Here is a 14354-nt window from a genome sequence, read left to right as displayed (position 1 = left end):
ATTACTAAAATATTTATTGAATAATTCTGTTGTGACGTTGGAATAGGCAATTATGAACTAAACTCTATCTTAGTATTTGTCTATCTTAAAATATTTGGCAAGCTTAGTGACTGCCTTAAAGTCCCCATGAAATCAAAATTGAAGTTGTTTGGCTTTTAGTATGAATATGTTAGTCTTACTGTTATCTATAAGCTAGTGTGCTCCAAAACGTTGACAAAATATAAGCATTCAAAATGTATGGCCTCTCACTTCCGCCAATATGGATCAATGATTTTGATGACATCACTCTGCACTTCAACTTCTCATCATATGTTCTGTCCAGTCAAATGATCTCTAGAATCTACAGCGTCCCGCCCCCAAATAGATGTTGAAGCTGCGACTAAATGGTCTCTTGTTCACACATTTACTCTTTTCTACATAAATGGCATATGCACTAGGGGATAGGGAATGATTCAGACAGTGTAAATAGGCTTTCCATGCATTGGGGCATATCATATGTAAGCAGATGCAAAATAACGCGATAATAAAGACTGAACATAAATCAAAACTGCCTAATGTTACCAAATGAAATGTCAACCAAGGACGAGGTATAGGATGGTGCAACCATGTCGATACTCAATCTACTCCATCTATGTTTTGATCACCGTTCTGAATCCGATCTGGATGCAGTCTGTGACAAAAACGCGATTTTCTCAGCTCTTTGCTCAAAATGTTGCTGTTTTTATAAAACTTACCGACATTCAAGTGTTGATAAAAAAAGAATGCATTAAGCTAGAATAAAACTTTTAGTGGTCCCACTTTAAGTAGCTGTAAGTAGCCTACTATGTACTTACATCGAAAAATAAGTACGATGTACTTATTGTGTTTATGTTGTATTGTAAAATACTTTTGCTGCTATTAAGGTGTGATACGGGTAAGGATAGGGACAGGTTTGGTGGTATGGGTAGCTTTAAGGGTGGATTAAGGTGTAAGGGACGGGTCAACAGTGTAATTACAAATGCAATTACATAAATTTATTACAGCTGTAATTACATGCAAGTATTTTCAAAATATAAGTACAATGTAAAAACATGTATGTACACAATATAAGTCCATTGTATCAAATTATTAATTTTCTTTTAATATAAATTTTTTTTTTAGAGGATCTCTTCTTTCTCTTGATAAGCTATTGCATGTTCAGATATTCATATAACAAAATAATCTGGGGGCCATGAAAATTGTGAAAATTATCAAAAATTCTGGCGGTGGCTGGCAACTTTTTAAAACAAAACTTTTTTGCTACTTAATATCTCATGGGTGCAAGAACTGTAAGGTACATGTAAACTCACTTTGTGACAATGTATTCATGGTTCTGTTGAACAAATTTATTTATTAGAATTTGTTTACTTATTTACTATGTTTGGTATAGTCTTAAAAAAATATGTAATTCTATGCCTTGTTGTAACTTTTATTAAACCTATAATGTGATTATTATTATTTGTGCAATTATTTAATGTTAGTGAGCTTTTGTCTTTATAAGTGTTGCATACAAGTGTAGTGTTACATTTCTTTTTGTAAATTTAATTCATTAATTAATTAATGGTTAATTAACCATTTCAACTTTCATTTAGCTATCTAAGGTTGTTCAATTAAAATACAGAACATTAATTAACATAAAATAATGAACTGTCATGAACAGGCTTTTTTGTTAATGACAAAACCAAATGTTGAAAATGTAGGCTATGCTGCTGATCAATACAATTGAATTCTTTAAACGTTATTAAAAAAATTATAATTATGTGCGATTTAGTTGCTTGACAAGCTTGTTTTTTTCACAGCATTTAGCAGTGACCTCTTTTTTTGCTTCTGTTTTGGAGTTTAGCTTAATGTAATTTGCTAACTCAAATTCATGATTATTTTATCATTTGTCCATACAAGATGTTCATCACTAAGTTGTGAACATTTCAGGTCCAATAGTCCCTTTCTCGGCTCTGACACAAGAACACAGACGAGTGTCAAGGACAATCCAGCTGTCAAGTATTTAAGGCTTTTCACAAAGGCCATGATTCCAGGCTCAAAGCTGGAGATAATACGGTGGGAAGCAGATTAAAGAGGGGTTAACGAGTGATTAGCTGCTTTATCTGCTCTGGGCGGCAGATTAACTGCCATCTCTAACACAGAACCACAGTACAGGGTGTAAGGGATGATCCGAATTAGCCAGGTTTTGGTGCTGGAAATGAGATTAAGTGAATTGTGTTCTTGCACTGCACAAATGTAGTTTTGCATGTGTTGAATCTGTTTGTCATGTATTTGTGTGCCTGCACAAGAGCCTGTGTGTTTGGTAGATGACAACAAATCTCAAATCCTTCCATCAAGACCATTTGGGAGGAGCAAAATGGTATCTTTTGGATCCCTATAAAAGAGGGATCACTTGACAGTAGTTTGAGGGAGCCTTCATCTGGTGTTCAACGAAGAGAGAATTTACATCGATACGGGTTTGACTCTTTTTGCGATGCTGCAGTAATCTACAGAAGGAAATAACGCAATTGATTGAAGCTTTAAGGTGTTACAGCGTTCTCGGTGGAGTGGTTGCCAGTTTCAAGCAAGATGAAGGCAGTACACGAGTTTCAAGAGCACTTCTACATCCCCATCCCTTTGGATGTCAACAATATTTCTGCTTACAGTCCTTTCCTGGTCCCCCAGGACCACCTGGGTCACAAAGGCGTGTTCATGGCCATGGCTGCCTATACGTTCTTCCTTTTCGTCGCAGGGACTGCAATCAACGCGCTTACCATTGTTTGCACAATTCAATACAAGAAACTCAGATCTCACCTTAACTATATTCTTGTGAACCTTGCCGTTTCAAACCTGTGGGTGTCCCTTTTTGGTTTATCTCTAGCATTCTACTCCTTCTTGAATAGGTACTTTATCTTCGGGCCGACAGGATGTGTACTTGAGGGCTTCGCTTCAACACTTGGAGGTATAACATGCATCCACATAATTTTAATGCTCCTGTGTTAGTCTGTTATAGTTCACTGTAGTTAATAGATAAAAAATTAAGCAGAACTTATTCTTACATTCTGATTTGAGATGGTTTCACCAAACCCTTTTTCCATTTTTTTTTCCTGTTGTTGCAGGAATGGTGAGTTTGTGGTCTCTTGCTGTGGTGGCACTTGAAAGGTGGCTGGTCATTTGCAAACCCCTTGGGAACTTTACCTTCAAGACCCATCATGCCATGATTGGCTGCATAATTCCTTGGTGTTTTGCATTAGCAGCTTCACTCCCTCCACTGTTTGGATGGAGCCGGTAAGTCCCACTGCTCACACTGAGGAAGACACAATGCCAAAAATCAATGCCTAACACCTTTTTTTTCCACTCCTGTACAACTTGTTCAAGTCCCTGAGTGAAGTACTCTGATTGAATTGTGCAGAGTTGTCTATCCCATCAACCTCACTGAGATTTGTTTTACAGGTACATCCCTGAAGGTTTGCAGTGCTCTTGTGGACCTGACTGGTATACGACTAACAACAAATACAACAACGAATCCTATGTCATGTTTTTGTTCTGCTTCTGCTTTGCGGTTCCTTTCGGCACCATCGTGTTCTGTTATGGTCAGCTGCTCATCACACTCAAATTAGTAAGTACAAATTTTAAGCAAACATACAGTGTTGATATTTCAAGTAATCTCATTTCCAGCACCAAAACCTGGCTAATTCGGATCATCCCTTTCACCCTGTAGTGTGGTTCTGAGATGGCAGTTAATATATATTAAATACATATTAAAACCACAAAACCATATTATTTTACATATTAAGTTAATTCCTGTTCTTTATTTTGATCTGAAAACTAGATAGGAAAGTGAACATTTCAAATGATAAAATTAAATGCACACTTTTTTTGTTTTGAAGGTAAGCTTCACACTAAAATTTTTACTTAATTGGTCCAAATCCTAACACAACTGATAAAATATGATTTATTATTTATTTCTTTTTTACATAAATAAATGATAAATGTGTTTCATTGCTCTGCCACATTGGGATGCACATCCCTGTCCACTAGATGGAGACTATGAATGGTTTACTGTGGTCATGTTGCCCGTTGCTCTAAAATCCCTTGTTTGTCCTACCAGGCAGCCAAAGCTCAAGCAGATTCAGCTTCAACCCAGAAGGCAGAGAGGGAGGTGACAAAGATGGTGGTGGTGATGGTGTTCGGCTTCTTGGTCTGCTGGGGACCATATGCTTCCTTTTCTCTCTGGGTAGTTGCCAACCGTGGTGAACCATTTGACCTGAGAATGGCAACCATACCATCCGTCCTTTCTAAATCCTCTACAGTGTACAATCCTGTCATCTACGTCTTAATGAACAAACAGGTATAGTATTATGTGTACATTTGGAGTTGTATTGTTGAAGTTTGTTCCCATAAGCCTACAGTACTAAATGCCATGTTCATATGGCATAACTAATCACTTCAAATAATATGTGCTACTCATTTCTTTTGAAACCCAGTTCCGTTCCTGTATGATGAAGATGGTCTGTGGGAAGAATATTGAGGAAGATGAGGCTTCTTCTTCATCTCAGGTCACCCAGGTCTCCTCTGTTGCACCAGAGAAATAAACCCATTCTTAATGTAACCTCATCCTGCGTACAGAACCACTCTTCTGCATGGCAGTGAACATTTATTTTTCATTGATTGTAAATAATAAACATAGACCCACTAGGAATTTTTGCTTTTAATGTCAACATTTTTGTAACTTGGTCTTGGCTTGCTGAACAAGTAGAATGAGTAGAAGTTCATTGTTATCATAAAAAAATGTACAATAAATGCAAAGAAAGAAAGAAAGAGTTGTGGTGTTAAATATATCAGTTCATGAATTGTGACGTACAAGTTTATATTAATTATATTACATTGGTCTTATTTCTTCCTGTTTTAAATGGACTGTTGTAGAGAGCACACCATTTTACAACAACTAAAAAACAGAGATGCATCTCATATCTGATTGTAATCAAGTCCGTAGCCCTTCAGTTATGAGTAATGGAGTAATACATCCAGGGATGGTCTGAAAAGCAAAGTCAAACAGAGTATTATCTATTATGCAAAACTGCTAATAATTAATCATTTTTATAAATTCACTAAAAAATAATAATGAGAATTTATGTGCAGTAGTTTTCAATGTCTCTTTAGAAATACAGAGGAAATGTATTACTTGCTTACTTACCTTAACTTCTTCTTGTACTTCATCCAATAAGTAGTTCACTTTCAAGTGCAAAGAAAGAATATGAAATTAGCTTTTGTAATTTCCAACCTAGCCTAACACAATAAATTCAAGAACAATATCAATATAGTTAATCTAGAAATTAAACCACAAATGATGTTAGAGAAACAATGAGCAGTGAAAGCAAAGTTTTGCCCATGTTAGACTAACATCTATTATATGGATTAATTCCATTCAAACATGTAAAAATTGTTAAATAAACGTTCAGTACTAAATACCATGAATATAGCAGTTGTCCAATGGCAGACCATGTGAGACCAAACTATTATCTTGAGCTTTCGTTGAGAATTCAGTTGTATATCCGAGTTCTGCTAGTAGTGAACTTTTGCCAATCACGAATAGTTCAGAACTAGCGGAATTCCAGACATAGGACTGACTGAGTGCTGTCCCTTGATACTTTCTGATCCATCTGTTTCTGAAAAACATCCTTTTCAACTACATCTCTGAATATCTGGGATTTACACTGTGAAATAGCAACAAAAAACACTATAGTGACCCTTGACTCTCAATCCCGCAAAGCGTACATTAATTCCAATAGTCTATTAAACTTCAATTTATTTCGATTAGCTTTCACTTTAAAGGGAAGTGTAAAAGATCAAAACAAACAAATACTTGTTTGGTTAAACACATACATATCAGTACAATTCTCTGCAATTTTAAGAATGAAAAGGAAACAACTGATAGAGTAAAAAAGTGTACAGACTGCTCTCGTCTTCGTGTTGGCTCCATCCTCACCCTGGTTTGGTCTGTTCACGTTCTAGCGTTCACTTCCTCCTGCTCCACTTTGCCACAGTAGATGGAGAAGCCGATGGCTGAAAAAAGAAAAGAAAACGCCTATCGTCAGAAACAGGGAGAGATTAAAACTGACCTCATCAAGATTTTAAGATAAACCCTGCTTTCCCTAAACTGAACCATCAATCCATTGGGATTAGGAAGGTTTGGGCTGCATCCTTGTCAATACTAATTAGGATCTCATGAGGGTACCTGGGTACCCCAGTTGTCCCAATAAGCTGATTTGGACTTGGACCGTAACCTAGATGTCTGACTTACAGTTACCCTGCACATACTGATGATTGAAACTGTGTTACATTTGTTGTAATTGGACATGAGATAATATGAATGATTAAGCGTTTTTGGGCATGAACTGTGTGGCACGGTGTTTACAATGAAATTGATATAAACAAAATTTTTTTTATGTCCTTTATAAAATACTCTTTAGACAAGTTATGCAGTCGTTTTGTCATTATTTACGTTTGATAAAATTAGGAGTTTTGAAATGTCATGAAATCTTTTGAAATATGAAAAAAAGCCTCTTTAATTGATAGAGATAAAAGATTATAACAAAAACAACTTTTTCTGCTGCAATGTTTTGTGTGTGCACTCTCAGAAAAAAAGGTACAAAAGCTGTCACTGGGCCGGTACCCTTTCAAAAGGTACACCTTTGTACCTTATTTACACCTAAGCAATGCATACCATCTTAAAGGTTCATATTAGTACTCAAATGGTACATATTGGTACCTTTCGAAAGAGTACCGCCTCAGAAACAGTTTTTGTACCTTTTATACCTTTTATTATTGAAATTTAAATTTCAACTTAAAATCCCATATGGAATGTTTCTTATATGCTGCTCTTGTTGTACGGAGCACCAACAAAGGAGCCAGAGCACTTTAATCTGGTGCTATTTCAGAGAATGACAATGGATTTGTTTGTTGCTTTTTTTGCAATAATGATCTCATGCCTCTTTAATAAAAGTGTGCTGTACAGTAATACTGCACAAGAAGCTTCAGTCATGGACAACACAAAGAGGTCAGTGACCTAAAATTAAAACTGTAGAAAGCATCAAAGGGCCGTCACCTTATAATCACTCTTGTCTTGGTCTTGCCAAAGGTCACCACCACGCTATGTTTTGGTTTACCTGTGATGGCTTCAACAATCCTAGGAAGGAACAGTAGCTTAGGTCTCCAGTAAGCCTAATGAATGAGTTTTTGTTCTGCTCCTGATACCTGTTTTGACCTCAACAATTCTCCACCCTGTAAGCCAGGGCATCCTCTTTTTTTGCATATAAAAGCACTTTGATAAGAGCCCAAAGTCTGTCGGTGTGAGTCGGCCAGAGACAGAAGGTAGTAAAAGCACAAAGGCCCAGACCTTTACAGCAGCTAAGGAACTACAGGTTTGGGCTATATAACAAGCTCCAAAAATGGCAGAGCAATGGGGAGACGTGATGTTCGCAGCCAGGCGAAAGGGAGATGATACGACGAGAGAATCAATGTTCACATATACCAACAGCAATAACACCAAAGGTGAGCTTTTAAAATTTCTTCTATTTATTTTAAATTGTAATTTGAGTAGGTTTAAATAGGTAGGTTGTGTGCATTGAATATGTTGACAAAAAATGTATGGGAAATTGTTCAATCGTAGCTATTCTGTTAGAATGATAAAGCTATGTGAACATCTTTGTGAGCTTTTAAAGCTTCCGCAATAGTGACAGTGTAATAGGACTGAAAATTTTGGCAGTCTTACTCTTAAACTTCAAATGTGTGGTCTTTTGACCTTAGCGCTCTCTATGCATTTTGGCCAGAAGTAACATAGCCAGATAACAATTTCAGACTGATGAATATGGAGCATCAGAATAATGAGAGTTGGTTACAAAGGCTTCAGGTGAGAACTCCTTCAAGATGATAATATTACTGCTCTTTATTTCTCATTTCCAGATCCCTTTGAGGGACCCAACTACCACATTGCCCCTCGATGGGTGTACAACCTCTCAACATGCTGGATGTTATTCGTGGTCGTTGCCTCGACCTTCACCAATGGCCTGGTGCTGGTGGCCACGGCCAAATTCAAGAAGCTCCGTCACCCTCTCAACTGGATTTTGGTCAACCTAGCTATAGCTGATCTAGCAGAGACTCTGTTGGCCAGCACCATCAGTGTGACCAACCAGTTTTTCGGCTACTTTATCCTCGGACATCCCATGTGTGTCTTTGAGGGCTACACTGTGGCTACATGTGGTAAGTTACTGCCCATAGGGAGCAAATAAATATGCAAATTATTTTGACCAAAACTTTGTGAGTTTTTTAATGATATCTAACAATCAACAGGTATCGCTGGTCTGTGGTCTTTGACTGTCATCTCTTGGGAGAGATGGGTGGTCGTCTGCAAGCCATTTGGAAATGTCAAGTTTGATGGTAAATGGGCATCTGGTGGCATCATCTTCTGCTGGGTTTGGTCTGCTTTCTGGTGTGCACCTCCCATATTTGGCTGGAGCAGGTAAAATTAGCCTACTTATTAAATGATCAATAAGTAATGAAGGCATTTGACAGCTACATACATTTATATCTTAGTAATTCATCATGAAATCATTTAATTCTTTGGGTGGTAAGACCAACAAATAAGTTCCACACAAGCATAAATGTGGATCTTTCAAATCCATTATTTTTCAGATACTGGCCTCACGGTCTGAAGACCTCCTGCGGCCCTGATGTCTTCAGTGGAAGCGAGGACCCCGGTGTCCAGTCCTACATGATTGTCCTAATGATCACCTGTTGTTTCATCCCTCTGGCCGTCATTGTTCTCTGCTACATCGCTGTGTACTTGGCCATTCATGCTGTAAGTTGTCTCCTTGACTGCTTTCAAAAGTTTATTCCAGTTTCTAAAAAGGCACTAAGCATCTATCATTTCTTTCCAACAGGTCGCACAGCAACAGAAGGATTCTGAGTCCACACAGAAAGCTGAGAAGGAAGTGTCCAGAATGGTGGTTGTCATGATCTTTGCCTACTGTTTTTGCTGGGGTCCTTATACGTTCTTCGCCTGCTTTGCAGCTGCAAACCCAGGCTATGCCTTCCATCCACTGGCAGCAGCCATGCCTGCCTACTTTGCCAAGAGCGCCACCATCTACAACCCCATAATTTATGTCTTCATGAACCGACAAGTAAGTCAATGCTGTTTAACAAAGCTCAAACCTTGAGCACAATGAGAAAACTTTGCGTGAATCTTTGCAAAATAATCTTGATTTCTCTTTCTTCACAGTTCCGCGTATGCATCATGCAGCTCTTTGGAAAGAAGGTGGATGATGGGTCTGAGGTGTCTACATCCAAGACAGAAGTGTCCTCTGTGGCTCCTGCATAAATTGCACACCAGATCTCAGAGCAATGGTCTTGAGTCAGACATGGGAAAAAAGATGAAAATGGGACTTTTTATATTCCTTGTTTACCCTCAACATATCTCAACAACTTTGCTTCCAGATATTTCCCTCGGAGTGATGGGGAATACCTTGTTGCATGGCACTGTGTGTTAACACATTACTTTTTCAACGGCCCCGTGGCTTAAGATCTACCGGAATGATGTTACAGTTTTTATGGTATTAATTTGTCACACAATCATTTGTCCATGATACTCCATCCACTGACTAATCAGAAGGTTGTATGCCTATATATAGCACTGCTTTGTGGGAATGTGACACTCAGCGTGGTTTAACTAACAGCAAAAAGTAATCGCCTCATTGTAATGTACAATTTCTGCTGAATTGCTGTTCAGTGGCAATGTAATAATATCTCTGTAATCTTAATTTTGTAGCCATCTTGCAAGAAAACAAAAATGACAAAAAAATGTGTTTGATAGATAGAGGCCTGCCCATGTACAGCATGTAATATGGTTCTATTTTTTTCTTTGATGAAAATAAAAAAAAAAAAGCAGCAAAATAAATGTTCTGTTCTCAGTGTCTTTTATTACACATGCACATCTCTCTGAAATGATTTCATTGTGGGTCTCCATAGGGCAGCAATTGAAATATTCAAGATATGGTCCCTTTCACAGATATGTATTTTCGCATATCATTTTCATATACAGAAACTTAATTTTTTTTATTTTATGTGCATTTTTATTGCTTTACTTTATTATATTCTCCTGGCATTACCTCCTAACACAACAAGGAGGTTACTAATACAGCTGCTAAATGAGTGACTAAAAATATGACATCCTTATCGCTTCTGACTGCCATAATCCATCTCTCTATATGTTTTTTCTCTTTTAGAAAATCTTGGAAATGCAATAGTCGTTTTTATTTTTTCTTTTTTTGCTGAAGCAAATGGGAATGGAAAAATAATATTTGCTGTGGTATCCCACATACCTCTACAGACATTTATCCTGCTATAGTTTAGGCCTACTTCTGCATTAATTCCTAACCTGGAAATGTGAAAAGGATCCATGATCTTGTTAAAAATGTGTCCCTAACTTCACTTTTGTACACTTTCCCTAGATTTCATTTAATAGAAAGTACAAATAAAGAAATTGCACTGAAATCCCTAAGACACCCAGACAAAAATCCACTTTAAGGAAAATAACCTTCAATTCAATGTTTTGTTTTGTTTTTTGTGCTAGAAAGGATTTAAAGCTTAAAAGTTACTTAGAAGTCTGCAAATAAGAGGAGCAGGTCAAGTGCAATTCCTCCATTTAAGCCTGGGGGAGCTAAGCAAATTCAACTGGAATGTGACACTAAAAGCACTGCTTCTCTAAGGAAGATTAACCTCAAATCGAAGTCTCACCTTTTTGAATCTGAGTATCCATGTGCCTCCGTGTGCTTGGGGGCTAATGTATGCATGGATGTGTGCTTTCATCGTGTAAGGTCATGAACAGAAGTTAATGCCCATACTATGCAGATTTGGGGGCACTTCCTGTTATGCGAGACAGCTGTACCTCCCAGCTAGCCTTGATTCGCTTCAAGTCAGAAAGACTTTATGGCGATGAGCTGGTATAAAATGCCTCTGACACCGTCTGCCAGTTTATTAGTTCCAATTTCTACCACAAACGGAGAAATAAGAGGCAAAGGAGGAACCAACCACCAACTCTGGGAGAGAAGAATCCTGTGACAGGTACAACCACTGCAACATTTACTATTTTTGGTCACATAGAAATAGGTATTTGTAAATAAATCTCAATATTTTGACATCCAGGGTTTACAAAATGTCAGAGTGGGCCAATGTGGTGTATGCTGCCAGACGACGAGGGGACGACACAACAAGGGAGTCTGTTTTCGTTTATACCAACAGCAATAACACAAGGGGTATTTTATCTTCAGGAACACAGCTGTAGAAGAGGAAAATTGTATAATAATATCTCATCTGTTCTCAGATCCCTTTGAGGGACCCAACTACCATATTGGCCCTCGATGGGTGTGCAACCTCGCAACAGTCTGGATGTTTTTCGTGGTGGTCACCTCGACCTTCACCAATGTGCTAGTCGCCACGGCCAAATTCAAGAAGCTCCGTCACCCTCTCAACTGGATTTTGGTCAACCTAGCTATAGTTGATCTAGCAGAGACTCTGTTGATCAACCAGGTTTTCGGCTACTTTATCCTCGGACATCCCATGTGTGTCTTTGAGGGCTACACTGTGTCTGTATGTGGTAAGTTACTGCCCAAAGGAAGCAAATAAATATGCAAATTATTTGGACCAAAACTTTTTTAATGATATCTAACAATCAACAGGTATCGCTGGTCTGTGGTCTTTGACTCATCTCTTGGGAGAGATGGGTGGTCGTCTGCAAACCATTTGGAAATGTCAAGTTTGATGGTAAATGGGCATCTCGTGGTAACATCTTCTGCTGGGTTTGGATTGCTGTCTGGTGCACACCTCCCATATTTGGCTGGAGCAGGTAAGGACTGAAATATCATAGTTTTGTCATATATAAAGAAAATCTTCCCTCCTCTGAAGATACTGGCCTCATGGTCTGAAGACCTCCTGCGGTCCTGATGTATTTGGAGGAAGCGAGGACCCTGGTTTCCATGATTGTCCTAGTTGTCACCTGTTGTATCTTCCCTTTTTCCATCATCATTCTGCTACATTGCCGTATACTTGGCCATTCATGCTGTAAGCTAATCTTTTATGAAATCTTTACAGGGAAATTTTTCACTGTGTTTGCTACGGAGAACTGAGCTTGTTTTCGATCGTCTCTGGCAGGTCGCCCAGCAACAGAAAGATTCTGAATCCACACAGAAAGCTGAGAAGGAAGTGTCCAGAATGGTGGTTGTCATGATCATTGCTTTCTGCCTTTGCTGGGGTCCTTATGCTTCCTTCGCCTGCTTTGCAGCCGCAAACCCAGGCTATTCCTTCCATCCACTGGCAGCAGCCTTGCCTGCCTTGCCAAGAGCGCCACCATCTACAACCCCATCATTTACGTCTTCATGAACTGACAGGTAATATTGCATTGAATGGGCATACTCAAATGTGTAGGTGGCTTATTCTTTAGTTACTTTAAACCGCTTTTGGTAGGTCAACAATCAGAAACTGTCTTTGCTCATGCAGCTCTTTGGAAAGAAAGTTGATGATGGATCTGAAGTGTCCACATCCAAAACAGAAGGGTCTTCTGTGGCTCCGTCTTAAACCTCATGTCATTTATAGCTCTATACCGAACAAGAGAAAACAGGTTTCTGAGAACTGGACTCATAATTGAAATAGTCTTGACTACAAATGTTGCTAAAAGTCTTCTGAAAGAAACTTTTACTGTCCTGGGAAATGTTGAACTCAAACTAAACATCATTTAGCAAGACCTAAAAAGATTTATTTGCAATGCAATGATGTTTGAATGTCACTCAAATCTTTCATAATCTTTCAATTTCTCATATGCAAATATGCTGTAAGATGTCATATATATTCAAAAACAGGTCTAATCAATAATGTAAAAACAATTATTGTTGTTGTCATAGAGCTTTGCAAATTTAAAAAAAGAAGAAAAAATAAATGTTTATGTTATATTGTTTCATTGTTTTCTGAAGAACATAAATCATGCAGGAAAATGAAACATTGAAGTATTTGCTTTCAGTTGTCGACACTGTTCACAAATTGTAAATAGAGGTCAGTCAATGCATTGTTTATTTCCCCATTTTAGAATCTTGATTATTTCAGCCCACTGTTAAAATGCACCACTGAAAACCAATGTAAAGTTGATGGGCAGATGAGAAGAACAAGACAAGGATAGATCACTTTCTAAAAAAAAACACAAAAAAACAAAAACATAACTGCACGTATATGTTTCCAGAAGATTCGTAGAATTGGAAATCCAATAGAATTTCCAAAAATGTGTCTTGCAAGGGTTTTATAAAGGATAGAGCACATGAAGCCATGGTAACATCTTGTAATCTCATATAAGCTCAATTCCACATCAAGCGGATAGAGGATTTCACCTAGCCTGCCCAGTAAAGTCAAGACTTTTGCTAGGAAGCTTATATGACGAAACTCATTAGGTTAAAACACTGTTGAGTGTGTATATGAGGGCATTCATGTGAGTGTAGAGGGGTTACGTGACTGTGGTAATTATCTTACTTGACTATGGTTCAGGGTAAGATAATTGTAAAGACATGCTGTCATATTTACGTGAACAATAATGCACCTTTTTAATAGAAAAGCTTATGCTCATTTTAAAGAATAAAACAAATAAAAAATTCAAACAAATAAAACGAATAATAAACGAACGAATAAAACAAATAAAAGATTGGCCATAAGGTACACCTGAAACCCTTTTGTAAAGCTTTGTATTATTATTAAATTACCACCTCTCTTCTATAGCATCTTAAGATATATGACATTTTATTCAATGTGTATATTACTGATGTGAATTTTTAGCATATTTGTTGAATAACTTTTTCCACAGTATTATTTTATTGGTTTTTGCAAGTTTATTTTACTCAAGTGTTGGTTTTTGTGGATTTACTCTAGCAATCTACATATAGGCTAGCTAGGCAAATGTCTTAGGCTACACGTGTTTGATGAGTCTGTAATGGGGGAGGGGGTTGATAAAACACCTATATTTGTAAAAATGGAATGTACTGTTTTGTCAGTTTGAAGGAAAAACAATAAAAAGTGTGAATCATAAAAAATACTGATGTCTATTCTATTCTATTCTATTCTATTCTATTCTATTCTATTCTATTCTATTCTATTCTATTCTATAACAAATCTACCAGAGAGTAGACTTCAGGACTTCATTTTGGACATCGAATTATATAGGTCCATACCAGGACAATACAATTGTTCAATGCTTTCTCAACATTCTCATTGACTATGAATGGAATTCAAGGCTTTATTGCACATTGCAATAAATTACAGTTAAA

The 14354-nt window shown here is 37.6% G+C and overlaps 2 protein-coding genes and 1 pseudogene across 3 annotated transcripts; all 3 read left to right on the top strand.

The window, feature by feature from the left end:
• The first annotated feature begins 2280 nt into the window (after positions 1 to 2280).
• Positions 2281 to 4818, top strand: opn1sw2 (opsin 1 (cone pigments), short-wave-sensitive 2). Its single transcript, XM_084100735.1, has 5 exons — positions 2281 to 2959; positions 3117 to 3285; positions 3451 to 3616; positions 4109 to 4348; positions 4485 to 4818. The coding sequence occupies exons 1-5, from the start codon at positions 2587 to 2589 to the stop codon at positions 4590 to 4592; spliced, it is 1056 nt and encodes a 351-aa protein (XP_083956861.1). The 5' UTR covers positions 2281 to 2586; the 3' UTR covers positions 4593 to 4818.
• Positions 4819 to 7249: 2431 nt separating this feature from the next.
• Positions 7250 to 9952, top strand: LOC311074260 (red-sensitive opsin-1). Its single transcript, XM_084100734.1, has 6 exons — positions 7250 to 7551; positions 7963 to 8259; positions 8350 to 8518; positions 8692 to 8857; positions 8940 to 9179; positions 9278 to 9952. Exons 1-6 carry the CDS (start codon positions 7449 to 7451, stop codon positions 9374 to 9376), a joined length of 1074 nt encoding a protein of 357 aa, XP_083956860.1. The 5' UTR covers positions 7250 to 7448; the 3' UTR covers positions 9377 to 9952.
• Positions 9953 to 11209: 1257 nt separating this feature from the next.
• On the top strand, positions 11210 to 12627 carry LOC311074590 (red-sensitive opsin-2-like; annotated as a pseudogene). Its single transcript has 6 exons — positions 11210 to 11309; positions 11378 to 11650; positions 11733 to 11899; positions 11959 to 12114; positions 12205 to 12440; positions 12529 to 12627. The product of its transcript is annotated as a red-sensitive opsin-2-like (transcript).
• The last annotated feature ends 1727 nt before the right edge of the window (positions 12628 to 14354 follow it).

This window comes from Abramis brama (assembly GCF_963993115.1).
Source record: "Abramis brama genome assembly, chromosome: 23".
Taxonomy (NCBI): domain Eukaryota; kingdom Metazoa; phylum Chordata; class Actinopteri; order Cypriniformes; family Leuciscidae; genus Abramis; species Abramis brama.
Note: the sequence above shows the minus strand (reverse complement) of the source record. Positions and strands in the feature narration are given on the sequence as shown.